The sequence below is a fragment of the Mollisia scopiformis genome (assembly GCF_001500285.1).
Source record: "Mollisia scopiformis unplaced genomic scaffold LY89scaffold_12, whole genome shotgun sequence".
In the NCBI taxonomy this organism is placed as follows: domain Eukaryota; kingdom Fungi; phylum Ascomycota; class Leotiomycetes; order Helotiales; family Mollisiaceae; genus Mollisia; species Mollisia scopiformis.
Genome location: NW_017263592.1, coordinates 602,124 through 627,210, shown reverse-complemented (window position 1 = coordinate 627,210; position 25,087 = coordinate 602,124). Strand labels below are relative to the sequence as shown.

The window sequence follows — 25,087 nt, the reverse complement described above, 5'->3', positions numbered from 1 at the left end:
CTAGAGAAGCAATATGCAGTCTTGCAGTCAATTACCAGCCTTACCATAGCCTTGCATGAGGGGTGTCGGAACGGCGTTTCTCATTCGCTAAATTCTCTCGCCAGCAACGGAGCCCAAAAAAGCTACCCCTCTAAGAAAATCTTCCAACTGTGACTCTTTTCCAACCGTCTCCCATTGAGCAATCATGGCCAGTCGTAAAAGTCCCTTCGATTTGACGATTTGTGCGAGGGCAAATATTCTCGCGCTCGAGCCATATCGATGTGCAAGAGAGTAGGTTAAGTGCTCTGCGTTTGTCCCAGCAATTGACTCACATTTGAAAACAGCGACTACAAAGACGACGGCACGAACATCCTCCTCGACGCAAACGAAAATGCCTACGGACCCTCCTTATCTCTGAACGGATCTGCGAAGCCATCAGCATCATCCAATGACCCCTCAATCGACTTCCTCGGTCTTAATCGATACCCTGATCCCCACCAACACGACCTCAAGCAACTCCTCTGCAACCTGCGAAATACACACGCGCATACAACGAAGAGCATCACACCTGAGAATCTATTCGTGGGAGTGGGAAGCGATGAGGCAATTGATGCTTTATTACGATGTTTCTGCGTGCCTGGAAGAGACAAGATCCTCGTCTGCCCGCCGACGTATGGCATGTACTCTGTTTCAGCACAGGTGAACGATGTTGGCCTTGTTAAGGTCCCGCTACTTCCTGCTCCAGAATTCGGAATCGATGTGCCTGCAATTGCATCTACTCTTTCATCCTCAGAAGCTTCTGCGATTAAACTCGTATACCTTTGCTCGCCGGGCAATCCTACGGGTTCATTGATCAAGAAAGAGGACGTGAAGCAGGTTCTTGAACACCCTACATGGAATGGAGTTGTTGTGTTGGATGAAGCATATATTGATTTCGCACCAGAGGGGTCATCACTTGCTGAATGGGTTGCGGAATGGCCGAATCTGGTGGTTATGCAGACATTGTCGAAAGCGTTTGGTTTGGCAGGCATTCGACTTGGAGCTGCGTTCACATCGCCGCCTATTGCTGCCCTTCTCAATAATCTGAAGGCACCGTACAATGTTAGTAGTCCTACGAGTGCTATTGCTTGTCAGGCTCTACAAGAAGGTGGGCTTGGTGTTATGAGGGGTAATAGGTCGAGGATTCTCGAGCAGAGGGATAGGTTATTGGCTGAGCTTCCTAAGGTGAAGGGCGTTGGGCGGTTCAGAGGTGGATCTGCAAGCAACTTCCTGCTAGTGGAGATATTGGATACTCAACGGAAGCCTGATAATTTTACTGCGTTGAAGGTCTATGAGAGACTGGCGGAAAATAGAGGGGTAGTAGTCAGGTTTAGAGGGAAGGAGCATGGGTGTTTGGGATGTTTGCGGATCACTGTTGGGACAGAGACAGAGATTACGAGATTCTTGAAAGAGATTGCAGATGTGATATCACAGGTTCACTCCGAGGGTGAAAAAACGAACAGTGTGATGGAAGAGAGGGAAGAAGAAGCTGCAAATGGAATCATTTCATAGGCTGGCTAGATCAGAAGAATGGAGGATTATGAGCAAACACTGTCTCGTCAAGAAAGCTTGTCGAAGTTCTGGACATTTGCACGGGCTCTCTAAGCCTGTCCGATCATGCCCTATTCTTGTTCTGCCACTGCATCCTTTGTCTCAGATCGTTGATATAATACCTAGGTAAGTTCAGTCGGCAACATGCACTGCGTTGGCTACACTGTCCGATTAGCTAAGTGACAAACAGGGAAGAAGTCATTGCTCAATGGAAAACATCTTCAATGTAAAGTTTGGTGAGAAGTATGCAAGGTGCCGTCTGAAATCATCTGTTGACAAGGAGGACTTGCGAAGACCACTTAAAGAACGGCCTAGAATATTGAGTACCAATGAAGAATGACTTCCTATCTAGTTCCAAACAGGTTACGGGTACGCACATGTTCCCATGCAATCCTTGAACAAAGTCAGATTGCAGGTGTCAGAAAATATAATCACTTAGTGTCTGGCCGTCAAACAGACACTGTCCACAGGTGACAAGCCATTCATCTCGTGGAATTCAAAAAGTGACTGAAAAGCTCTGAACGTATGAGGAGACATAGCAACTATAGGAGATCTGAGTTCGCGACGGACATTTAGCAACCCATGTGCCTGGCTCGCTACAAAACCCAAAAGAGAAGGCGCCACAAAAGTGAAGACAGCCGCAACGAAAGTAAATTCCAAATCGGCAACGGAAGACAGAACAAATACTTGCAACGGAACTCGCTACAACGATTCCGACGAAACAGACAAAATGAGTTACGACGAGAACCGACGCCCGTCCGGTTCGAGGTTTAAGGAGAACAGCCCTCGTTATGGATACATGGACAAGCTTGAGAAGGAAACATTGAAGAGAAAGATGACTGATAGCTACCACGACCCACCCCCAGCTTATTATACCTGCAACCGCTGTGGAGAGAAAGGTATGAATGGCCCAGCTCTGATACAATCTCCATGGAGAATTGTCATCAAAGCTCCTACCTATCGAGCACATCAAATACACAAAGAGCATGGCATGAAGAATCTCAACTGACTCAACTTCAGGCCATCACCTACAAGTTTGTCCTACCAACCTCGACCCTACCTACGACAAGCCTCCAGCGTTCGACTACGTCTGCGAGATCTGCAACGCTGAAGGCCAACACTTCAAGTCCTTGTGTCCTCGTAACACCGACCCGTACTCGATCATCCAAAAGAGAAAGAGAATGGGCACTGCAGCTCAGGCAAAGGAGAGATCCGGGATCCTCAGTCGGTGGGAGCAAGATACCGAGAGGAAGCGGGAGGCTGAGGAGACAGATATTGGACGAGAACACAGGGAGTTGAGGAAGAGAGCTAAGATTGAGGATGATGATAGCAGGCAATTGAAGGAGAATCGCCGGCCAAGAGTTCTGTTCAATTCGAGCAGCCCTGTTACACCTGATCGCAGCTGGAACGGGATGGTGGACAGTACTCGTGATACGTGGTCATCACCTATTCATAAGTACTCTGATGGTCTTGAAGATTCGATGATGGAGGGGGTTGTCGATGGCAACAGCAAAGAATACAGGGGAAGACAACTCACCTCCGTACCAAGCCAGCGCGCATTCGAAACAAGACAAAGCAGCCTATCAATTAGACTGAAGCAAAAGAACAGTTCCACCACTGGAGACTACGAGATCGATATCGATGAGAGCGACAACGAGAGCGACGCACGTCCCGAGCAAACAAAAGCTACTGAGAACACCAGACCCTCCGTCGTGTACAGCCCATTCATCTTGGATCTGGTTGCCAGAAATCCCAAGTTGGCTGAACGAGTTAACCCAGCTCCACGTCGCAAGACAGCCCTTGAGATGTGGGACGCTATGGAATCTTAGATGGATGCTCAGGATCGACTACTGGTCAATGGATGAGTCGCCAGACACTTACCAACATACTTCGTAGACTGTAATTTCTTTACAAAGGTTGAGCACAGAGAGAAATACAACTTGCTGAGTTTTATGGGAGCAGCTCAGCAGATTTGTAGGTGCGAATCAAAGCTTCTCCATACTTCAGAAGCCACAATACAACTAGCATCATGAACATCTTGACTTTGAATGTGATTCGGTATGAACGCCATGTTATGCCCTTCGCTCAACGCCGTACGCCAAACATTGCAATGCTAGTATGCAAACAAACCTGCCATTCATAATACGCAATCATTCCAACTTGTCCAGATGCTCTAATCGTGTGAGGACGACTTGTTTACTCGTTTCCTCAATCTCGCCCGCAAGGAAGACCTCGTCTAGTATCGCATAGACCTATTGAAGAAGTCGTCAGCATCTGCTATTTCTGTCCCTCGGAAAACCTAGTCCCATTCGACTCCCCCAATGCCCTTCATCTATGCCCCCTCCTCTCCACTCCCAGACCCTTCTCTAACCCCAAGAACTACGCACCTTATAAAAGTTAAACACCAAATCCAGCTCACACACATTCCCAAAGAAGCTATCCAGCACCTCGACAAAGAAATGTATAGCCTCCAGATACGCCAACTCGTTATCATTCGCATCGACGCACGCGCAAAAGAACAGGCCTGCGTACCGCCGGTACACAATCTTATTGTTCCGGAACTCGACGAAATTCGATTGGTACTTCTGGTCTCGGGGAGCCACTAGGCGGTGAACCTGCGGCCTTCTTTAGCTGGGTGGACAGGAGGGGATGAGGGGGCTTGTTATGTACCTCGCCTTTGAGCTTTATCTTCTCCTCGTCGTTGTAGGGGGCGTACCATTTTGCGAGGCGGGTTTTACCTCTGTGGGTTATTAGCGGGTTGGACGGGATTGAGGGGTGCAGAGAGGAAAGAAAGACCTACTGCCGGTTTTGGATTAGGATGAAGGAGAGGACCATCTTGATATTCGCGGCATATGTGCGCCAGATTTCAAAGTGGACAATTGTAGTCGTTGCTTTTGGATCGAGGTCGTGCGCGGTCAGATAACCTTATTACGGTCTCCGAACGGACCAAGAGCGTAATGCTAACTATTGCTTAGCGCTATCGACTTGCACGAACCCCTGATATTCATTCAAGCATTGTGATATCCTAAGGGCCCTGGTATACTATCAGAAGACTTTTAAGATCATGAAATCTGGAACTGATCCTTTGCGGCTAGGTCGCTGAAGGCGTTGTAGGAACAGACTCTTTCTGTCTACATTGTTCCCTATGACGAGACTCAAGCATCGTCCCCTCAGCTAACAAAAACACAAGTGTTCTCTTGTCATGATCTGGGTGAAGCTCCTTATTGTGAACCCGTATCTTTCATTTTGTGGATTACGGTATTGTGAGCCTGGAACATTTTTTCTTGGTTCTTGCTTTCTTACTACCAAGCTTTACCTTCTCTCCGCTGACTATTTGTTCTACAACATTCCATACCTTACTTCATTGCATCAATATCGACAATAACGCGTTTCCTTAATGTCGCTTTAGGTCCAAGTTAGTCACACACAGCTCCGCGATCATGTCAACAACTCTCTTCTAGACAGAGTAAAAGACCATCTAAGGTCACGTGTCAACATTATCCTCAATCAAGCTAAGGTTGGGAATTTCCTTGTGTGTGTTAAGATTCTTGTTGGACTTTTCAATGCCATTTTTTTTGGGCGACAAAGAAACCGCATGCAACACAAGTGGCTAACAAAGCAAGCGTAGTCAAGGCGGCACCAAAGACAAAGCCCAAGAGGAGCATCGTATAATCTGAAAAGACACTCAGACCTGGCCAACAAGTTGCATAATCAAAATGCCTCCCAAGAGGCCTGCCCAGAAGCCTACTGCTCTGCGCAATGTCTATCAATTCCGCAGTGAGGATAAAGTCCTATTCAAGACCTGCAAAGAGTTGAAAAGTGGCTTGACACCTTTGGATGTGCCAGGGGATGGATCGACTAAAACAGCCATAAATCTTCATAAAAAGCTACAAAACTACCAACGCGAACGATTTCGAGGTGAGTTTGTAGCAGAGCGAGCTGGACGCAATCACATTTCCTCTGTGATGGGGCGCACCTTCCATTCTACAAAGTTCCTACGTACTTTGGCTGATGCGCGCTAGGCTTCAATGCGGAGGAATTACGATCCCTGGACTCTTTGGCTCCGTACTATGAATTTGAAGAGAACCTTCTTCTTTACACTCTTGACAATCCGCTTCATCCGGTTTTCCAAAAAGAAAGGTGGTCTCAACCACTTCTGTTACATCAGGCTTTGTTTCCTCTAGATCTTGGACGCAATGGCTTTTGGGATGTAAGTTATCTGCCAAAATACAAGGGACTCGCTAACAGCTTGGATCAGGTCCAAAATGACATAGTCTGGGCCCAACTAATACCAGGCCTCCGAATAGCCAGTCAAATACTAGAGCAAGCTCAATCTTGGCCATGGTAAGCAAGAAACTCTTGGGTTCCGAACACCTTATCCAAGATCGAGAAAGGACTCAGTCTCTCAATGTTGAGCTCTCTATTGGTATATTATAATCTAGTGCTAAAGAAGTCCTTTAGGTGGGACACTCTCCTCAATGGCGACCTCAAAGGAATAGAGTTAGCTTTAATCCCCGAGAGTGCCCAAAAAAACGGTCTAAATCGGATTTTCCCACGAGAAGCATCAATTGCCGGTGCTCCCAAAGAGGTGGCAAGAAACAGAGATCGCCTTAAAAAAATGGCCAAGTCAATTGAATTCCATCTAACAAGCGAACGAGTTGACCCCCATACATCGCTCCGAAGACAGTGGACCATGATAGGAGAAACAGAATCTCAGACGGATGGGCCTACAATCGTTTGGATTGGCATCGAAACTCTAGAACCCTTATTGAACCCACAAATTACCAGAGCGGAGAGAATGTTGTGTCACTTTAGGGTGGCCTGCACTGTCATACACGAATTCTCAGTAGGCACTCCTTCTCACTCATCTTCGCTGGTTCTTGATCTAACTAAATCTTAATTATAGCATGCGATCTGGCACCACACTATCCAAAAAGAGGTTATGGAGGACGATGATCCAACTACCAATCCCGAACCCTATACTGGTGACGAGATCTGGGCAGAGTTATAAGTACCCGGAACTTGGAGCTTGATGTGTTATTGACACTGTCCAGGGGATTCTCCATGGAAGTACAGGTAGTTTTTAACTCTCCACACTACAACCCTATTTTCTGATTCAACAACCTCTAGCTTTTTGGTGGGTTGACTTTGTCTTTCAACAGTCCAACAAGCAACGGGATTGCAGGACTACCCGTAGCAGGATTCTTTCAGTAAGTTCCTTTCCTAGCACGGGCATTGTCACTAATCGTAAATTTGTAGAGGGGAGATGAGTGAGTCACTTTGCCCGAGCTTGCTTTATGTGGAAACAAATCCTATCCTACTTTTGGATCCTCCTTCCGGCTGGGATACACCTGTCTATTACCCCGTCCCTTTACCCTATTTCTACAACCTTCATAATTCTGATCTTTGGAATCATGTCCGAAAGTATGTCAGGCTTTGTACTTTATTGAATGTAGCTAGTGGATAGACTAACTACATTTTAGGCGTGATGTCACAGCTCTCCACTTAGGCCCCAAAGTTCTCGGCATACGGGATCTAGGTTTTGCAAAATACGGACAAGTAAATATGCCAAGGCCAGATAATGAAGAAACCGAGGACGATATCATGACGGATGACAGCATGCCAGAGGATGTACAGGACACCATTGCTTCAGAAAATGGTCGACGACGACAGGTCAAAAAGCTGCTTGAAGCGCTTGAAAACCCACAAAACATCCCACTGGCGTCTCCTGCCCTCGTTGGGGCGGAACCGAATGTCGAAAGTGATGCCGGTACTCTGTCTTTAGACAAATTCAACGAGATCGTTACCTTCCTACGCCTCAACAGATTCAAGTTGGCAATGCACACAATGCATTTCAACATGGGAGTACATGTCTTGTTTGCACATATCACCAGAGCAGGCTTATCCATTTCCTATGAAGAATTTAGAGCCTTCCTTAACAATCTCAAAAAGGATAAAAAGGATCAACGCATGTTGTTGGAGTAGGTAGCTTTCTGCCCCCGTTGATAGAAATCAGTTGCTGATTATATAGGGTTACTACGATGAGCTCAGGGCCTCTGCCTACCAGAGCCACAGTTGCGGTTTTGCAAAACGGGTGGACAGGCATCGACAGCGTTACCCAGAAGCCCATTCCTCCTGCAGTAACGCGACCACCACATACAAAGCCAAGTCAGCTGAACCTTGATTGGTTTACCAAGTGTACAGATCTAGTGATGGACGAGGATGGGCCCTATGGGTACTTTTATCAACCAGATTTATTTGATTTCGATATTGAAAGTAAGTGTGATACTCTTCTCTATGTCTAGTCTGGAAGTATCCTAGCTTCGTATTCGTTCCCTACTTTATGTTATGTGTGTGTTATTTCGAAGCAATTGTTAGATCGTCATCTTGTCTTCTAACCAGTTAGCGAAACTTAGCTAGAACGATGAAAGACCAAGCTGACTCAGCTTTATTCTGTCTCTGTGTTTTCTTTATGCTCTCTGTATAGTCTAGATATGAGCACCTTGAAGTTTTGAGAGGCTAATGTGCGTGTATTCTAGAATTTCGACGGCTGGCGAATCAAGCTTCCTTGGAAATAGGAACGCGCGGCAACTTCGAATTCGTTGGCCCTCTATTCCAGGACTGCATCCGTGAATTCGAGGCACAGAACTACAAATGGGCGTGAATAAAGGTGCATTTCCTACCGGCAATTACTAAGAGATTTAGGCTTGGTCCTCCAGGAATCATTAGGAAGCTAAAGAATGGTTGGCCCGTACTCGCAGCTGGGAACAAGAGGAAGAAACCTACAGCTGTACGAGGCGTTAAAAACAACAAGAAGCAGAACAAGAGGGTGAAGCGGTAAGAAGTCAAAGTCCAAGAGGACATGAAGCGTGTCAGGTGACCTTCCTTGCGCATAATAGCATGTACTTGGTCTCAAAGTGGTTGAAAGGGCAGGAATTGTTTCTTTGTTAGGTTATTATGCAAACTTATGATTAGTCTCTATTCGAGAAATCCAAGCTCAGAAGTACTGTTCCGCTGTTTCTGCTTGTTGCAATTATAGTATGCTTGCTTTGGTTTATAGTAAGTGTCTTCTTCTGCTACTGTAAGAGATGATATGGGAACGAGAACTTTACGGTGCATATCGTTGTTTGCCCAGAACTTCCTCGACACGTGATCCCCATTCCGCTGAAAGGAGTCTATCTTTGGATTGGAACAAAGAGGAAACAGGCTATTGAATGGTACATCTTCAGTTATGGCAAATTGAAATTGCATTGAGCCCAAGAACAATGTTGCCCCATCTGCTACCTCACTATTTTCCATATGAGATCTTGATAACAGCCTTGGAGCACTTCCACTTGGAAACAAGAACACCGGATAATCCTTTGCTGTCCAATTAATAGTAGCTTAGAATTTTAATTCGAAGTCAAGAACAGCTGGTTACCGCTCTGTTATCTAATGAACAGCGAAGTGAGATTTTCTATAAAAGGTAGCCACCAACAGTCACTTCCTCATTATCTATCTTTAAACATCAACTTAAACACCACAAATAAACCGCAACCAAAGCAATCATGAATAACAACCATTCAAGAAGAGTTTCTGGAGGCGCTAGAATCCCACAGGAGGTGTTAACCCTCATATTCACTTCGCTAGTCGAAGCATACGAGCCGACCTGCCTGCTCATTGAGCCAGCCGACGATTCCACAGACGATCTTCGCTTGCGATCCTTGCGTCGAAACGTACCTGCAGTTCTTCACGTCTCACGAGAAGCGCGAGGGATTGGCCTGCGAAGGTACCGATTAGCCTTCGGTGCTGTAGACGGTCGACCACAGTTCTTCGACTTCGGACGAGATACTCTGTACGTTAACTCTAGACTCCTCTACCAAGGTAGATTGAGTCTTTGGGTGGCTGCTCACGCAGCCATTGTGCAGGACCTCGTAGAAATCCAAGAACTAGCCGTCTACATAGCTCCAGACCCACGTTCATTAAGAGCTGGCGAGTGGATCTTCAACCTCGGCCGGTTTTTCCAACAAGATAACTGGCGAAGAAGCTTCGAAAGGTCTTTCGTTGCAAGTTCGCATCTCCCTCTCGTAATGGGTAGCTCGGTAAGTGCCCCAACTCCGTTCGTCAACCTGACGCCTGGTGAGGTACAACAACTACTAGATAAGCTTTGGAGAAGTTTGAGGGTGCTTTACAGTGTCGCCTCTCACAGAGCTGCAGAAGATAGATTGAATTGGTGAGTGTCCCAAGCAAAGAAAGAAAACCATAAAAAAATGCCTTATGAAGTTAACAGTCATCCAGCGAGGCAAGATTCCCTACCATACAAAATATTGCTTTCAAAGGGAGTTTAGAGCCATCCGGCGAGACGATGCCTAGAGTCATGTAAGTCGCCTTCGAGCGTAGGCCGAATCAAGCTTCTTAACGCTGATAACAAAAATACAATTCAAACATTCAACCGAAATATTACTCTCACTACCAATATGTATATGTGAATATGTGAAACCTGTGACCACCGTGAACTGACTTTTGGAATTGCTTGGATCCAGTGCTAAGTTGAGCTGGAATCCGATGTCTCGCTTAATCCTCGCCTACCTAGGTACAAGGTGTACTGCCCCTTTTTAGATGTTTAGTAGATATCTATAACACGCATTCCTTAACTGAATACAAATATCGTGGGTGGCTCGAAGCGGACTTAGGAATGATCAATGATCGAGTTTCAGAGTGAGTGTTACTTTGTCCACTAAAGCTTTCCCTCTTCGGACTTAAGAAGCTTTCTGATCTGGACTGGCCTACCGGTAACTAGGTACTATAGTTCGCATGAACTTACGAAAACGATCTGCCATTGTCCTCGCTTCGATAAAACTTTGATTTGCAAACACCATACCAGGATATGAAGCATATTCGCTGAGAAATACCACGCTTCGAACGAGTCATGGGTTCCACAAATCCTAATAAAACGGAGCCAGACACAACCTCCCGGCAGCGACACTTATGAGGACGGTTACACAGCGAAAGACTAAAGCCCTAAAAATTCAAATGTAAATTTCAACCATCTCTGGTCGAATATACTGGGAAAAGACGTGGGATGACCGGAAAGACCGAGGGGAGAAACGGGAATGCCATGGAGGACAATTCCGTCGCCAGGTCTTGCACGCCCTCGAGACGGCACCATAAAATGAGGTGGGAGAAAAGACGTGCAGCGAATGAAGCTGGGGGAACGTGCTCCCAGCAGGAAAAAGTCCCACTCTGGTTCAACTCCCGACTCTCGAATTATGTGATGGCAGCCCTACCCTTCTCTACTCAAGGGATGTTCCTGACTACTGCATAGCCAGGCTTGGAAAATCTGGGGAAAGTAGCGCGAGACATCGGCCCGCATTCTCTACAAAAGCAGCGGAACATGTGGAGAACACCATTTCTCTCGACGCCAGATCTGCCTATTCACTTTTGGGATATTTGAAGTCTTATGCCAAATCAGAGAGCAAGGGTATTGTGACGTCAAACAAGATCTAGAGCATAAGTCTCAACCCAGGAAATGCAGAATATTATAAACAACGATTAGATAGAAGAATCAGACCAAGTATATCCATCCGATGCTCAGACTACGGCTTCTAACAAGTTTGGAGAGGTGTGGTATTACAATCTTGATTGCAAGGACTCTGAATTTGAACACCCAAGTCAGAAACCATCTGCAGTATTCTGAAATTCAAGTTGCAAAAGAAAGGGGCTTCGACCAAAGTCTTGAGAGTGAAAAGCTCGAATCAAGACAGCCTCCCCTCCTAAACGACAACGCGTCAATGATAATGAAGAAGCAGAAGGGTTGAAGACGAAGTATATGCTGTGCTAAACTACAACAGCAATTCGAAATGGGACAACACTTGTAGGCGATTCCCTACTAGTCCTAGCAATTCCCTCTCTTGAATTCTAGTTCCTTCCAATAGAACTACACGGCCACGTTGGGAGTCACTCCCGGCAGACTTGTGGGGCCAGTCAGAGTCCGGATCAAACCACGAGCGTTAAGCACACTGGAACTCTTCAGAATCACACCATCAGGCAATCCACCTCCGCTGCATGTTTCACACGCCGCTAATAGACGAGCAGTGATGCATTTTCAACCTCATTCCGGAACAGTCCATGGTATAGAGCATGACATCCTTCGGCTCGTTAGCTTTCAAAGTTGATTGAAAGACCAAGATTCAACTGCTGTTATTCTGTAGGAGATGAGCAGGGCTCGAAAAGTAATGATGCTAGAGCACCACATCCTACCCAGAGGAGAGACGTCTTGGATGTAAGATATCGAGGAACAGATACCGCATTTTTCAAGTCTTCGAGCATTCTGCTGTAAGAATCTCAAGCTCAGGCAACGCCAAGAACTGAACCCCACAGGATCTTCTTCTGCGACTCGGAAGGTATTATCGAAGCTGGCGACTACTGATCTTGTGTTAACGACAATGGGAAATACATATGCGCCAATAGATGGAAAAATATAACTTTATTACCTTCCGAGGCCCTCCAAGTGCACTGTGCCCCCTAGGTAGAGACTCCAAATTGTGCCAGGAGAAGTTGATAGATAGTCCAGTCCAAATGCAGGATTTACTTCTTCGATGACCCAAATCCAGTAATTCCCATGCTTGCCATCATGTCATCCTCATCATGTTCTCCCTCAACTCTAACATCCTCGCCATATTCTTTCTTAATTTTGACTTCTTTCTCCTTCTCCGCCCTCTGCCTCTCCACTAATTCCTTTCTCTTTCTCCTCCGCTCCTCTCTATCCTTCTCCTCTTCTTCCTTCCTGATCTCCAACCTCTCTCCTAACGTCTTGACATCATCTTTCTTCTCCTCCTGCATTCTCTCCCAAATTCTCTCTATCCTCTCCCTAACGTCCTCAGCACTCGCTTTCTTAACCTCTCCCGTCTGCCCAATCGCCCGCAGATGCTGCATACTATTCTCATGCTCGACCCATTGTAAGTTATCCTTAAAGGTCAAATCACAAGCCTCGCAATAGAATCCTGCACCTCTGCCTTTCTTGCCCGTCGCAGCGCCCGCAGGCATGAGCATCACCTTTCCTACATTCTGAGAGACGTCTAATCGTGAAGCTCGGGCTTGTGTGAGAGTTTCCTCGCCAGTAAGAGGAGCGTAGTATTTCTTTCCTGCGAGCTTGGCTTCGTAGCGGAGCTTCGATTCTTCTTTCTCTTTGGCTTCGCGGTCTTTGGCTTTTTGGGCGTATTCGGCGCGGTCGTATTTCTTGCGGAAATCGGTGTCCGACGCCGTGTTCTCGTAAGCTCCTTTCTTGGAGGCCATGGTTGCTGAGGTATTCGCGAAGTATTGCGCAGGAGGTCGGAAGGCTTGACTTTGAAAGGGATGTGGTGGCGACGGGAAGATAGAATGTCCTTTCGATTGTCTGAAATGCTGTTGATATTTTAGAGCTTTGACCCGGTAGAACCTCGGATGCGGGGCAAAATATCTATAAACTTATCCCCCACCAATTCTCTCTTCGCAACAATAATCAAGATGCTCTACCTCATAGGACTCGGTCTCTCCGATGAGACTGATATCACAGTCAAAGGACTTGATGTCGTCCGCAAAGCTTCACGAGTCTACCTCGAAGCTTACACCAGCATCCTTCTCGTCGACAAATCCATCCTCGTATGCTCCTCCTCATCCAACCTCTTGACAAGAGCTGACGCTGATATACAGTAGGAAACCTACTATGGCCGCGACGTTATCCTTGCAGACCGAGAAATGGTCGAATTTGCCAGCGAAGATATCCTGGACAATGCGCAAACAGAAGACGTCGCATTCCTAGTAGTGGGCGATCCTTTCGGTGCAACAACACACACAGATCTTGTTCTGCGAGCTCGTTCTCTCAAGATTCCTATTCAAACGATACCAAATGCTAGTATAATGTCTGCAATTGGAGCTACGGGGTTGCAGCTGTACAATTTTGGACAGACTGTGAGCATGGTGTTCTTTACTAAGACGTGGAAACCTACTTCGTTCTATGATCGGATAAAAGAGAACAGAGATATTGGACTTCATACGCTGGTACTGCTGGATATCAAGGTCAAAGAGCAGAGCTACGAGAATATGGCAAGAGGCAGGAAGATCTATGAGCCGCCGAGGTACATGACTGTTGGTCAATGTGCGCAGCAAATGTTGGAGATTGAGGAAATCAAGAAGGCAGAGGGTGCCGGAGGAGTTTATGACGAGGAAAGTCTTGCGATTGGCGCTGCTAGAGTGGGAGGAAAAACCGAGAAATTCGTCAGTGGGACATTGAAGCAACTGTGTGAGGCGGATGAGGAGCTTGGAGGTCCGCTGCAGAGTCTGGTATTGCTTGGAAGGAGAACTCACGAGCTTGAGATTGACTATGCGAGGGAATTTGCTGTGGATAGAGAGGGGTGGGATAGGATCTGGAAGAGGGATTATGATGCAAAGTAATGAATGACATCCACATGCATTAATTCATCGAGGGTATCCAGAATTACGCGGTTAAAACAGACTGTCGTCCTCCCCAGTGTCCCGATTTTTGTTGATCCAACACCACGCTAAAAACAGAGTCAATGTGCCGCCAACCTACATCCTTTGGTATGTTTATTCCTCCTCCAGGATATCTTTTCTTTTGTGGAACATGCCTCGTAATCCTGCACTTCGAGGGCTCTTCATGTGTCTTTCCTCCTCACTCTCGTCCTCACTTTCCTCCTCAATGGTTGTGGGCACCATCCTCTCCTCGTCTCCGCAGACGACTACATACCATCCTATGTCAGCTTCCTTTTGTAGTCCATCTCTCAATTTCTCAAACCATCCTAGCCTTCTGCTCCGCCTCCTAGCTTCCCTAATGCTCAAACTCGGGCTCGTCATTCCTCCTATCGCATTCGGAGCGGGGCTAGCAGGTGTACCAGGAGTCGGCGGAGCATTATGAGCATTCAGAATCGCCTCCTCCGCTTTCTGATCTGCTTCATACTTAAACATCTCTTCATTCAACGACACACCAAGCTTAACCTCCACCATGTAGTCTGCGACATACGCATACGGTTGACTCGCAGTCTGTATATCTTCAGGATCATACTGCTCCAGCAACTTCACCACGCTCCACTCATTGAACCTGGGCTCTTTCTTTACTTCACACGCAGAGGTCTGCGTACTTGGCGACGGCCGACTGTCTGAGGATGATGTGCTCGCTGTATGACCATTCGTTCCCTTGCTTCCTAGGTTTGGCGGTTTGTTCTTCCTTCCCAGACTTCGCAGACTGCTCATTGATCCTTTATTCGCTTTCGTCAAGGTTCTCGGGCCATTGTTCTCTTTCTTGGGCTCCGGGGCTGGTTTCTCTACTTGTGGAACCGGAGGAGAGTATGTTGCAGGCGGCGGACTGCTGGGAGGGAGGAAGTCGTACATCGAATAGAAGGAATTGAGCATAGAGATAGAAGTCCTTGGCGCCATGATCCAATTCGGGGCTGCATCTTCAAGGTCTTGCAGAATTGTGTGGATGACGATCGAGTCGCGTCTCCAGCGAAAACCGTGAACTAGGTAGGTAGGCATTTTATTCGAAGATTGTCGAGTAATCAGGAGTTGGGGAACGGAATCGTATATATAGACTAAGTCTGCGGAACAGTGGTACAAAAGACGTGTGTATGCGTGTCGTTTATCCCGCTGTGATCTGATTATGTGGAGTGAGGCTTGAATTCAGCCTTTCGATGATTCTCGGGCTGATCGCTCCCCTGAGTTCCATGCGCGTCAAAATGCCGAGGCCTTGATCTGATAACCAACTTGCATGAAAGGCAATACATGCATATGCCATGGAGAACTTCATTCGAGGAGAAGACTCAGGCCTGTGGTGTTGATAAATTTATATTAATTAGATGGCGGGGCAGCTAAAGCAATTGTCGGCCACCAAACCGGTTTCGTGCTAGAAGCCGCTGTCATCGTTTCATCTAGATTGATGAGAGTCCACTATTTCTTGTGGATGAGACCGAAGCGTATAATGTTTGTTTCTCGTAAAATTTGTATGTTTGGGATTTTTCCTTGCCCGTGAAATCCAGGTGAGTCTCAGGATTGTCAAGAGAGGAGATATATATATAAGGAGAAGCACCAACGCCTGGCCAATCTTCTAGCTACCTCGATAAATACGGTTTTCTACCCCAAACCCCGAATAGAAGGAGCAAAACATGAGGACCTGTATATCTCATTGCTCGACCTTAACAAATGGCAGTTCCTTCGGTTCACCAAATATCGTACATGGACTGAATCTCCAACTTCCCTTATGCTTGCCCATGAAAAAGAACTTTACCAGATATGGTACAAACCAAGGAAATGGCGGCCAATGCTTATGTTTCCCTCCCTCAAACGTTCGATCAATGCCTCCAAATCCCATAGGTATAACCTTTGTCTACACGAAGGTCAGCTTCCTGCTTTTCTCAAGAAGATCGAGAAACATCGCTCACCTTATCCGTCATCTCAGCCTGAATCTTCTTTTCCAGGTCCGCCCAAGCCTTTTCCAACTTCTCTCCTCCGTACTCCTCCAACGCCAATAAACTCTGAATCTCTTCGCCCAAATGCAATGACAATGCCTCTCCAAACCCATCGACGATCTTCAGCAACTTGCCAGCATCCCAGTCTTCGACTTTCACATTCGAGATGTACTTCTCGAACTCGTCCAAACCGCCATGGAAAGCTTCATGCTGCTTGATGTTCCTCTCCATGATACCCTTCTCTCCACTGTAAGCCTCGATCCACGGGAAGAGGAAATCCTCTTCGTAAGCATGATGATGTTTCATTGATTGATGCCATACTTGGCAAAAGAGGATGAAGTCTGAGATATCAGTTGGAGAGCTGATGTTTGGTGCCTGCAGGTAAATGGCGTTGAGGTTTCGGATGATTAAGTTGTGTGCTAAGCACATTTCTGTTGCGACTTTGATAGTGCTTGATGAGATCTAAACATGATTGAGTATAACTGGGAGAGAGCCAGTAGCTTGGAATAGAACGTACGCCTTCACCGCTAGGTGTTGGGATGAGAGCAAATGGTCTGTCGGCCCATACTTTTGACATAGTGAATTATGGAATGAGAGAGTAACAGAAAACAGCGAAAAAGAGTCTGTCCAACCTAGTCGATGTTTTGATAATATTCAGACAAACGGGCAATAGCTTGGAGTTAAATACTGTCTACGGAAATGCCACCAAACGCCACTTGACTTACATCGCCGCAGCTGAAGATGTTTATCTTCCAAGAACAGCTTATAGCTATATTGGTCAAAATGCCTGCTAAGTGAATGGATTCGTCTTGTCCCTAATTAATGAGATATAAGCAGTCGGGATTGACTACCACGCTGACAGAGCCGAACGCGAGAAGAGCTGGTCACGTAAGCACTTGAGCAAGCCACGACGGCCGAACCTTGGTTCAAAGGCTGAACATACAGGGGCAACAGCCGCATTGTGATGACAAAATCAAGTGTGATTGGTTCGTGGGATCAAATGTGGATGGTTGTCCAAGACTCCATTCAGAAAAATCATCAGGTCATCCTCTTTGACATGCTGTACGTTCGAATGATTCATCAAAACTATATCCAAATCCTTACCCTAAACACCTCGCTCAAAGTAGAATCATACATAGCAGAAACGGCAATATCCAACAGAATCGTATTCAAGGCGCGAGCGACGTCTTCCTACCATCTCGTCGAACCTCATCTGATGAGGATTGGGCAGCGTCGGTTTCAGCTGCAATGTTGTTGCCGAGCTCTTCCATATATTCTCTCATATTCTGAGCATCATCAAGTATGACCGGAATGACATGCTCAAAACGCTCGATCTTGGAACTTTGCTCCGTATTCTTCTTCTCTAAGGACCGGAATTTCTTAGAACACTGCGCTTCAGTCGATTTGATGCGGTCAGACATAAATCGCTCCATGGACTTCATTCCGGCTTGATTTTCTGCGGCAAGTTTCTTACTGCAACGCTCTGTGTGTTGAAGATGTGCCTCCATCTGGTCCGTGATCGTCTTCCGGAAGCTCTGGTCACTGTCGCATTGCCGCTGCATATTCTCTTCTTGAATCTTCTTTGCTTCTTCCAATTGCGAGTGAAGGTTCTGAACAACGTTCTTTTGTTCTTCGGCTTGAGATCGGAGCTTGGCAATTTCTTCGTCTTGACTCTTGTTTATCTCAAATAATTGAGATATTTGGCTCGCAAGTTGCTCCAACTTTGTCCTCGACACAAGCTCTGATTTGATGAGATTATGAAGGTTCTTCGCAATTCTTGTATTCGTCTCGTCGAGTTTCTTCTCGCACGAATCTTGGAAAGCGACTATTTGCTGTTTCATGCTTTTCAGCAGCTCGGCATTCTTTGATTCGGATGAATCGAGTCGGTCTGTAACGTCACGGATCTTGGTTTCGCATTTTGTTTCTGTCGACTTCAAAACCTCCGATAACAGATTAAACTTGTCCTTTGTATCCTTACTACTTCTTTCGGATGTTTCCACAACTTTCTCAAAGTGCTCACGCTGCTTGACATTCCTCTCGTCCGCTTCCACAAGCCTTCTTTCCAGAAAACTTAACCTGATGGATTGCGTGTGTGTATCACCTTCGATGGCAGTGAAGTATTTGGTCCGTAGATCGGCCAGGGTCTGCTGGCTCTTCTGAGCAAACACCATATACGGGATCTGTTGCTCGCTGTAATCTATATCAAATTTCTTCGTACGTAGAGACTGTTGGTAGGTCAGTCCACATTCTATTCTCTTTGCGACAAGTGCTCGATGTCCCTTGGATCTTAGATGGGTTTCGAAATTGCTGACACCATTATTTGCAGGCTTGAAATCTCGGCCACAGTCCGAACACTTAATCATCCCATTCTCAGCTTCAAATGTATCATCGGCGTATCTAGAACGAAGTCCTTCAAGACCTTGTAAAAGCCACGGCGGAGATGTGTCTTTCTTCTCCCGCTTGAATAAAGTCTGCCGCAATCGTTCCTCTGCCTGATAGTCTCTCGTATCTCTGGCTTTTACTAGAGAGAAGTATTGCATCGGCGCAGAACGTCTGCGAGAGCCCGACAGTGGGCTGGCAGGGGGCTGAGGTCTTCGTCGAGGTGTTGAATTCGAATGCCGAATAGGACTGAGGGAAATGGAATTCCAACTGCTAGAATCGCTAGCAGCAATTTCTACCCGGCGACGCTTTCTGCTAGGAGTGCTTATGTCTTCTTCTGCTGGAGGTTCAATCATCGGCCTAGCCCCTCGTATCATCTCGGTGTACCCCGCCGCATGTCCTGCTTAGAATGTCAGGAGAAATGCCATACGACCAACTGGCACACTTACTATCTACATCAATCTCGCCAACTGGTGGGTCTTCTTCTAGCAGACTTGTCTCTGCTTCTTCGGCGTCCCGGTCTCTCTGCTCCACAACAATTGTGGTTACATCTTCAGCAGCCAATTCTTCCCTTGGTAGTCTGAAAATGGGTTTGTCCTCCTGGTGTAGCAAGCACACAACGCCATCTGAAATCATACGCCTAATTGATGCTACTATGTCCTTCTTAGCACTCTTCATTAATACCGTGTCTCGCAAGACCGCTTCGTCGCAAAACTCCTCGAGGCACACTCGGATCAACGTTCGACCTTGAATCCCATCGTCATCGGCAAGATTTTGGTCTCGAATGTAATGTGTAACAAAGTCAGGGACTTCGGGGAAGCGGTCCACGGACATGTCTGAGATTCGAGGCATTGCTAATGTGACTGGAGGGAGAGCGCTTTACGCGTAAAGTAAGGCTCGACGCGACAAACGTCAACAAAACAACGACGAACGGGGGTCCGTGCGCTCGTGACAATTTCTCCTTTTCTCCTCAGCTTCTTACCCACCATTCAGATCTTCTATCTCTTATTTTTCACATCTAAACGCGCCGCACCTAATCAATTTTTCAATGGTATTTTTGACAACTCGATTATTCACATGCCACAATTATTGAGCAAAGTCTGTTACCCCTCCATGTCTTGCATGGCCAGACACAACAACCGAGACAGTCTGAACCTTATTATACTTCGATCAGGACCACATGTAATCCGCTTGGCCATCCTCGTTCGCCATCTCGTGGAAATGCCCATTATCCGAACAATGGATCCAGTCTCGCTCGGGTTCAACACGTTGCATCATGTTTCGAAGAGATATTTGTTGCATTACTTTCTCCTGCCGAAAACAGTCTTGCATCGCCGTCGCTTTTTAGTAGTCAATCCTGTCTATTGTACAGTCTATTTTCAAATATTCCTACATTCTGCTTATCAAGCCTTCAAGCTACAACATGCAGAAAGCAACCATAAGTGGCAGGCCAAACAATGCCCCTCGCTGGATTCCACCTCTTGGAGTCGCTCCGCTAGTTGTCGTCGTCGCTTCGGGGGTGGGGCTCGAAGTCGGGCTCACGGTCGTCGTCGCGTTGCTGGACGTCTTCAGAGTTGCAATTCCAATCGTACTTTCGGCTAGATTATGGTCGAGATAGCGGCCTTGAAAGAAAGCTAGGATTCCACATCAGTATCATCAGCAAGTGAGAGATTTTCTAACTTACGTTGGCCTACGACCCATAGTCCAGGGAAGGCAGCAACGTCCTGGCCGCCCAAGATTGCTGTACAGTTATTGTTCCCATTGTCAACCGCAGCCCATGTATTCGCAGGAATATCGAAGATTGTGCTGTTCTTGCTGATTGTGCCGACGGCTGTCGATGCGTTCGTTTGAGATGGGAAGGAGAAGCCAATATTTGGAGGACTATCACATGGAAAGTACCCAGTCAGTTGCAGACCAGAAGAGCTATTGGACAGCACGCCTTTAATCCCATTGGCCTCGAAAATGCTGCTCACATCTTCTATTGGCCTAATGATTGTTAGCCATAGCATCACCGCTCTTGGTGAACACTTACCCTAGGATAGTTGCAGTACCACTATCTAACTCGACGCTGATATCTCGAGTCACAATTGTACCGTTGACTGCCAGATCCATCTTAGTAGCCCATCCTGTTTGATAAATGGGCCCCACAGCCAGGTCTCCAGTATACATATCTGTGTCCAGCTGGCCCATAATAAGAGACCCATTGTTCTCATTCGCGAGAGCAAGACCGAAGCGGCATTCGGAGACCTTTCCCTGAGTGCAGAGTGTTTGCATAAACGAGGTCGAGTTGTCCGGAAACTGCCAGAACATTTTGCCTGCGAAACCAACGATGCCATCGCTCGGGATCATGGCAGCGCCTGTTGCTTCTCCAACCATTTGAGTGGCACTCAAGGTACCGAAGCTCACTCGGTCCATGTAAAGGATTCCCACGACCTGAAATGGTTAGCACAGGCTATTCTTCCCAATGAGAGGATTCATACATCTCCAGTTCCTGTCCCATCACTCGACGTCGTTGCGTATGTGTTGTCGAAGGTTGCGTTAATGCTTTTCGAAGTGCTTGATGGTTTGTAGAGGCCTGCATTTACAATGACGTCTCCAGAACCAGTATCGATCAACATGTTCAACGACGAAGAACCTCCCACAGCAAAATCACCAAACCAGAAACCCCCGGAGCTTGAAATTGCTCCTACTGCAGAAGCATCTCGGCGGTGAAGATTTCTTTTCGACAATGGTATCCGACTTGCTGTGGCCGTCGAGCATGCCGTCAATGCGAAAAGAGAATTTGAAACTAATGACGAAAACAACATTTTGAACGAAGAGAGAAAGTAGTCAAAAAAAAGAGTCTGTGCTTGATGCTTGCTGGAGAACGCCATCTTGTCCTCTTTATAACTCGACACCAGATTGACAGAAGATATTTTTGAACATCCTCCTATGCTGAGCCTTGCAGATCTTCATACGAGGCTACATCTTGGCAAAGCTTCTCATTCGCCCGCTCGTTTGTCAGTCGGAGCCCATGCTGTCTTTCTGGCCCCGGGCCAACTCGCGGAATTGACAAATTATGGAATGTGGACGGAGAGGTATATCGGCATCCCGCGAACAGACCTGTTGCTGAGCCGGTCCTCGCTTCTTAGTAAGTACTTAGCTAAGGACCAGAAAAACCCAACATTCGGACTGTGGCGTAGTACCTGTGGACGTGCAGGCTTCCACGAACCGGCCAATGAGACTCAAAGGAAATAAGCGAGCATAAGGCTGAACCATATCCATTAGTGCTTCGCCTCACTAAACGAAGATGGTTTGCCTTGCGCTCTTCGAGCTCTTCAAAATGAGAACATTCCTTAAGGCAGAATTGAGTAGGCAGCCTTGCTCCTTCGACCTGAGGTGGACGTATGTCAGCACGTACGATGGTAAAGTCACCAAAAAATCCACTTTTGTATCCTCAGTAAGACTCAGAAACTGGGAAGACATTCTTTCCACTTTGGTTGCAGTGAACGAGCATGCCAATGGGCTCTTTCACTACATAACATAAGATAATCATGAACAGCTCCATAAATATGGGAAATTTGGCACTGAGTTGGGGTTCCAAGATAACAATTTGTCAGAAGCTTGAAGTGGAAATTGTCTTGTCGGGAAACGGCTCTTCCTTCCTAACCTATTTTCTGTATCCCCAAGCGTCTCGGCCATGTCTTTAGAGCCGAAATTTGGCAGCGGAGGCAAAATCAGAGTGACTACTGGCTGCGTTACATGCAGAATTCGGCGAGTCAAATGCGATGAAGGACGGCCCCACTGCAAGAAATGTACCAGTACCGGGCGTAAATGTGATGGCTACACTGGGGCGCCGTTGCCGCGATCACGCTCGAAGAACCCATCTCCCGATCCAGGCATGGCATCCACCTCTCGCAATTCACCTAGTCCACATCCGACAATCAAGTTGCCAGCTTTCGATAACACGGAACAGCTACAATCCTTTGAATTCTTTATCAACTGTACTTGCTCGATATCCCCAACCTATTTTGGAGCCAACTTCTGGTCCTTCCGAGTCTTGCAATTGAGTCTCTCAGAACCAGCAATTAAATACGCGCTGTGTTCTCTTAGTTTGCTACACCGTGGTATCAAGAACATCAACTCTCTCCATGGAGAAGTGGACACGGCAGCAGCTGAGAGATTTCGAGCAGAATCGAGAAAGTTATCTTTGCATGAGTACAATAACGCTGTCGCCCACACTCAAAGGCTACTTCAAGAAAGTTCCAATGGCTCTGAGGATGCTATTATCAAGGGTCTGGTGGCATGCATATTGTTTGTCTGCTACGAAAACTTGCACCAAAATTTCACCGTCGCTCAGATGCATCTGCAGAATGGGCTCAAAATACTGACGAGATATGCTTCGTCTACCAATGTAATTGAAAACACTCAACCTCAGATTCCATTGGATATCATCCACACCATCGAACGCTTGGATCTGCAGGCAATGTCCATCGGCGACGCCACAAGTCCATATCCTTACCACTCCTGGCCAGGTAGTCTGGAATTTCCGACCTTCGAGACACCCTCCTCTTCGCTTAGCGACGCATTAGCTTCTCTAATCACATTGACTCGCTGGTTCTTTGCCTTAGCCAACTATGCAGTGCCCAATTTACTGGCACAGAGCGACCTCGACAAAGCGGCGATGATTTTGTTCGAACGAAGAGTCGATCTACAGCGAATCATAGACTCGCTTAATCTACCAGAAGCTACGAAACAGGAGAAGACTATGCTTCTGATCAAGATGTACCACAACATGCTCGAAATCTTGATAGGCACACGATGTTTCGGCTTTGAAATGCTGCACGATGATTTTACTTTGCAGTACGAACACCTCGTGGAACTCGGCCTACAAATACTCGCTCTTGAGAAAGGAACTGTGGACCAACCATTCTTTTCTCTAGAAATGGGTATCATCTTCCCGCTCTTCTACACCGCTATCAAATGTCGTGATCCTTGGATTCGGCGAAAAGCCATCGATCTTCTGGTAAACATGAACCACCAAGAGGGCTCTTGGGAAAGTTCTGGAGCTGCGAAATATGCTACTTTTGTGATGAACGTTGAAGAAGATGGATTGAAGCCTTGCGTTAGTGCGCAACAGGTTTTGGAAAATAGGCGGGTGCACCAAACTAACCCAGTGGTCGATTATGAGAAGAGGAGGATTGATGTGACGTGCACGCTGTGTAATAATTGGGAAGAAGGAGATTGGTACACAAGAGAAGGAACGATATTTTATTGAGTAATGATTTACGATTTACGTTTTGATCAACTCCCCTCCCTTGCTTGTTAACGTTATACTGCTTTCGTCTGTAATCAAGCCGTCGATACCCTTGCTAGTCTTAGGAATGTTCGTTCCTTTCATTACTTTGCAGTAGTATCTAAGAACCAGCCGACTTGCTGTGCGAAGTCCTCTGCGAACTGATACAAGAAACCATGGCCTGAGTCTGGATATATCTTCAAATAAGCATTCGGCATCTTCTGCTGCATGACAAAGCTGTTAACAGTCGGGATCATAACGTCATCCTTTCCCTGCCCAATCAAAACTGGAATATCGATATTCCCAAGTCGATCATAGCTTCCTTCAGCTCGCAGCTCTAGATTGGCAAAGACTCCAAAGGCTTTCAACATGTTCATCATTCCAGCACCTCCATCAGCAAACCCAGCTGACACCAAGTCACTACGTTCTTCGCCGCTTGTCGACTTGTTTCGTTCATGAATACGGTCCCACCATGCTCGTGCTGCTGCTTGGCTCGACTCCGAGGGACCGAAGAACAAGTATTCGAAGTTCTTACGTTCGACTTGTGCGGCACCAGCATTCACCTCGATTGCTTTCTTCCTTTCATCACTGTTGACAACAATATCTTCGCCAGCGCTCGGTCCCGATCCCGCAATGATGATATGCTGAACGAGTCCAGCAGGACCATTCAAGTAGATGTACGGGGCTATATGTCCTCCCATGCTGAAACCCAACACATCGACTTTCTTGAGTTCAAGAGCAGCGAGGAAGTCAAGGACACGAGCAGCCATTTTGGGGATGGTATCTTCGACGGTTCCGGTACTCTGGCCAACGCCTGCATTGTCGAACAAGATCACGGGGCGCTTGGTTGCGATCGAGTTGACGAGGAGAGGATCCCAGAAGTCCATGGTGCCACGGAAGTGGATGAGGAAGAGGAGGGGGACTTCATTGGTGGTGTCATTTCCGAAACGGCGGTAGGCGAACTTGACATCCTTAGATGTCACGAATTGGGTTTTGGCGGTTTGATGGGTTGTCATTGTTGCTGTTTGTTTGTTTTTGAACTGATTCGATTTCGTTGTCTGCTTTTTGATTTCTCCAAAAGCTGTCTCTGCTGCATATCTCAAGACTTATATATATATCCAAAAAGCGGCCGCAGCACTTTACTTTCCACATCATAATCGAGACCGACTGTCGGTCGGATTACTGATGGATTTGTATGTTGCATCCGCTCCCAGGAAACTTGATGATCCGTAGGGCTGAAGGGTCAGATTCTTGATTAATATTCAGTTCCGACCAATGAGCTATCGTTGAGCAGGAGGCCATGCTGGCTCCACAACGCAAGACAATGTACGGTCAGATGGTCAGACGGTCAGTCTGACAGGTGTAAGATGTATCCACGTTTCTTTGGAGCTTGACTTTGGAGATCGACCTCCCAAGCTACAGGTTG

General features: G+C 46.8%; 13 protein-coding genes across 13 annotated transcripts; 5 read left to right on the top strand and 8 right to left on the bottom strand.

Moving 5' to 3' along the window:
- Nucleotides 1–93: 93 nt before the first annotated feature.
- On the top strand, nucleotides 94–1,947 carry LY89DRAFT_67305 (histidinol-phosphate aminotransferase). Its single transcript, XM_018213327.1, has 3 exons — nucleotides 94–270; nucleotides 324–1,695; nucleotides 1,760–1,947. Exons 1-2 carry the CDS (start codon nucleotides 185–187, stop codon nucleotides 1,528–1,530), a joined length of 1,293 nt encoding a protein of 430 aa, XP_018071267.1. The 5' UTR covers nucleotides 94–184; the 3' UTR covers nucleotides 1,531–1,695; nucleotides 1,760–1,947.
- LY89DRAFT_67316 (uncharacterized protein) lies at nucleotides 1,710–2,653 on the bottom strand. Its single transcript, XM_018213340.1, has one exon. It carries the CDS (start codon nucleotides 2,555–2,557, stop codon nucleotides 2,066–2,068), a length of 492 nt encoding a protein of 163 aa, XP_018071266.1. The 5' UTR covers nucleotides 2,558–2,653; the 3' UTR covers nucleotides 1,710–2,065.
- A 784-nt stretch (nucleotides 2,654–3,437) lies between these two features.
- Nucleotides 3,438–4,817, bottom strand: LY89DRAFT_645934 (clathrin coat assembly protein). Its single transcript, XM_018211900.1, has 4 exons — nucleotides 4,370–4,817; nucleotides 4,240–4,309; nucleotides 3,957–4,184; nucleotides 3,438–3,821 (listed from the first exon to the last, which is right to left on the bottom strand). Exons 1-4 carry the CDS (start codon nucleotides 4,402–4,404, stop codon nucleotides 3,720–3,722), a joined length of 435 nt encoding a protein of 144 aa, XP_018071265.1. The 5' UTR covers nucleotides 4,405–4,817; the 3' UTR covers nucleotides 3,438–3,719.
- A 177-nt stretch (nucleotides 4,818–4,994) lies between these two features.
- Nucleotides 4,995–8,410, top strand: LY89DRAFT_782153 (uncharacterized protein; the record flags this gene model as incomplete). The annotated part of the gene is made up of 13 exons (XM_018222552.1): nucleotides 4,995–5,086; nucleotides 5,198–5,487; nucleotides 5,592–5,779; nucleotides 5,828–5,913; nucleotides 6,031–6,415; nucleotides 6,476–6,573; nucleotides 6,624–6,645; nucleotides 6,700–6,779; nucleotides 6,829–6,993; nucleotides 7,053–7,550; nucleotides 7,601–7,845; nucleotides 8,109–8,229; nucleotides 8,275–8,410. The coding sequence occupies exons 2-13, from the start codon at nucleotides 5,286–5,288 to the stop codon at nucleotides 8,408–8,410; spliced, it is 2,226 nt and encodes a 741-aa protein (XP_018071264.1). The 5' UTR covers nucleotides 4,995–5,086; nucleotides 5,198–5,285.
- Nucleotides 8,411–9,116: 706 nt separating this feature from the next.
- On the top strand, nucleotides 9,117–10,270 carry LY89DRAFT_718630 (uncharacterized protein; the record flags this gene model as incomplete). The annotated part of the gene is made up of 3 exons (XM_018218428.1): nucleotides 9,117–9,650; nucleotides 9,839–9,927; nucleotides 10,168–10,270. The coding sequence occupies 3 exons, from the start codon at nucleotides 9,117–9,119 to the stop codon at nucleotides 10,268–10,270; spliced, it is 726 nt and encodes a 241-aa protein (XP_018071263.1).
- A 1,446-nt stretch (nucleotides 10,271–11,716) lies between these two features.
- Nucleotides 11,717–12,968, bottom strand: LY89DRAFT_67212 (uncharacterized protein). The gene is made up of 2 exons (XM_018213259.1): nucleotides 12,042–12,968; nucleotides 11,717–11,973 (listed from the first exon to the last, which is right to left on the bottom strand). Exon 1 carries the CDS (start codon nucleotides 12,841–12,843, stop codon nucleotides 12,136–12,138), a length of 708 nt encoding a protein of 235 aa, XP_018071262.1. The 5' UTR covers nucleotides 12,844–12,968; the 3' UTR covers nucleotides 11,717–11,973; nucleotides 12,042–12,135.
- An 80-nt stretch (nucleotides 12,969–13,048) lies between these two features.
- On the top strand, nucleotides 13,049–13,980 carry LY89DRAFT_707325 (Diphthine synthase; the record flags this gene model as incomplete). The annotated part of the gene is made up of 2 exons (XM_018217595.1): nucleotides 13,049–13,188; nucleotides 13,243–13,980. The coding sequence occupies exons 1-2, from the start codon at nucleotides 13,054–13,056 to the stop codon at nucleotides 13,978–13,980; spliced, it is 873 nt and encodes a 290-aa protein (XP_018071261.1). The 5' UTR covers nucleotides 13,049–13,053.
- A 7-nt stretch (nucleotides 13,981–13,987) lies between these two features.
- LY89DRAFT_684910 (uncharacterized protein) lies at nucleotides 13,988–15,379 on the bottom strand. Its single transcript, XM_018214983.1, has one exon. It carries the CDS (start codon nucleotides 15,076–15,078, stop codon nucleotides 14,134–14,136), a length of 945 nt encoding a protein of 314 aa, XP_018071260.1. The 5' UTR covers nucleotides 15,079–15,379; the 3' UTR covers nucleotides 13,988–14,133.
- A 342-nt stretch (nucleotides 15,380–15,721) lies between these two features.
- On the bottom strand, nucleotides 15,722–16,451 carry LY89DRAFT_585163 (uncharacterized protein; the record flags this gene model as incomplete). The annotated part of the gene is made up of 2 exons (XM_018209309.1): nucleotides 15,722–15,925; nucleotides 15,981–16,451. Coding segments are annotated over 2 exons (675 nt in total), but the record flags the coding sequence as incomplete, so codon positions are not given.
- Nucleotides 16,452–16,986: 535 nt separating this feature from the next.
- Nucleotides 16,987–19,256, bottom strand: LY89DRAFT_782148 (uncharacterized protein). Its single transcript, XM_018222551.1, has 2 exons — nucleotides 18,836–19,256; nucleotides 16,987–18,786 (listed from the first exon to the last, which is right to left on the bottom strand). The coding sequence occupies exons 1-2, from the start codon at nucleotides 19,236–19,238 to the stop codon at nucleotides 17,177–17,179; spliced, it is 2,013 nt and encodes a 670-aa protein (XP_018071258.1). The 5' UTR covers nucleotides 19,239–19,256; the 3' UTR covers nucleotides 16,987–17,176.
- Nucleotides 19,257–19,580: 324 nt separating this feature from the next.
- LY89DRAFT_684907 (acid protease) lies at nucleotides 19,581–21,448 on the bottom strand. Its single transcript, XM_018214982.1, has 4 exons — nucleotides 20,867–21,448; nucleotides 20,419–20,819; nucleotides 20,071–20,372; nucleotides 19,581–20,020 (listed from the first exon to the last, which is right to left on the bottom strand). The coding sequence occupies exons 1-4, from the start codon at nucleotides 21,191–21,193 to the stop codon at nucleotides 19,803–19,805; spliced, it is 1,248 nt and encodes a 415-aa protein (XP_018071257.1). The 5' UTR covers nucleotides 21,194–21,448; the 3' UTR covers nucleotides 19,581–19,802.
- A 617-nt stretch (nucleotides 21,449–22,065) lies between these two features.
- Nucleotides 22,066–23,575, top strand: LY89DRAFT_718624 (uncharacterized protein; the record flags this gene model as incomplete). The annotated part of the gene is made up of 2 exons (XM_018218427.1): nucleotides 22,066–23,490; nucleotides 23,543–23,575. 2 exons carry the CDS (start codon nucleotides 22,066–22,068, stop codon nucleotides 23,573–23,575), a joined length of 1,458 nt encoding a protein of 485 aa, XP_018071256.1.
- Nucleotides 23,576–23,765: 190 nt separating this feature from the next.
- Nucleotides 23,766–24,677, bottom strand: LY89DRAFT_645919 (alpha/beta-hydrolase; the record flags this gene model as incomplete). Its single annotated transcript, XM_018211899.1, has 1 exon — nucleotides 23,766–24,677. The coding sequence occupies one exon, from the start codon at nucleotides 24,675–24,677 to the stop codon at nucleotides 23,766–23,768; it is 912 nt and encodes a 303-aa protein (XP_018071255.1).
- Nucleotides 24,678–25,087: the final 410 nt, after the last annotated feature.

Coding starts and splice junctions, on each gene's coding strand:
- LY89DRAFT_67305 (XM_018213327.1), top strand. CDS start 185: ATGGCCAGTCGTAAAAGTCCCTTCGATTTGACGATTTGTGCGAGGGCA. Junction 271..323: donor CCATATCGATGTGCAAGAGA/GTAGGTTAAGTG, acceptor ATTTGAAAACAG/CGACTACAAAGACGACGGCA.
- LY89DRAFT_67316 (XM_018213340.1), bottom strand. CDS start 2,557: ATGCTCTTTGTGTATTTGATGTGCTCGATAGGTAGGAGCTTTGATGAC.
- LY89DRAFT_645934 (XM_018211900.1), bottom strand. CDS start 4,404: ATGGTCCTCTCCTTCATCCTAATCCAAAACCGGCA. Junction 4,185..4,239: donor AGATAAAGCTCAAAGGCGAG/GTACATAACAAG, acceptor AGAAGGCCGCAG/GTTCACCGCCTAGTGGCTCC. Junction 3,822..3,956: donor TGGTGTTTAACTTTTATAAG/GTGCGTAGTTCT, acceptor CTTCTTCAATAG/GTCTATGCGATACTAGACGA.
- LY89DRAFT_67212 (XM_018213259.1), bottom strand. CDS start 12,843: ATGGCCTCCAAGAAAGGAGCTTACGAGAACACGGCGTCGGACACCGAT.
- LY89DRAFT_684910 (XM_018214983.1), bottom strand. CDS start 15,078: ATGCCTACCTACCTAGTTCACGGTTTTCGCTGGAGACGCGACTCGATC.
- LY89DRAFT_782148 (XM_018222551.1), bottom strand. CDS start 19,238: ATGCCTCGAATCTCAGACATGTCCGTGGACCGCTTCCCCGAAGTCCCT. Junction 18,787..18,835: donor TGGCGAGATTGATGTAGATA/GTAAGTGTGCCA, acceptor CATTCTAAGCAG/GACATGCGGCGGGGTACACC.
- LY89DRAFT_684907 (XM_018214982.1), bottom strand. CDS start 21,193: ATGTTGTTTTCGTCATTAGTTTCAAATTCTCTTTTCGCATTGACGGCA. Junction 20,373..20,418: donor GGTACTGCAACTATCCTAGG/GTAAGTGTTCAC, acceptor AACAATCATTAG/GCCAATAGAAGATGTGAGCA. Junction 20,021..20,070: donor ACTATGGGTCGTAGGCCAAC/GTAAGTTAGAAA, acceptor GTGGAATCCTAG/CTTTCTTTCAAGGCCGCTAT.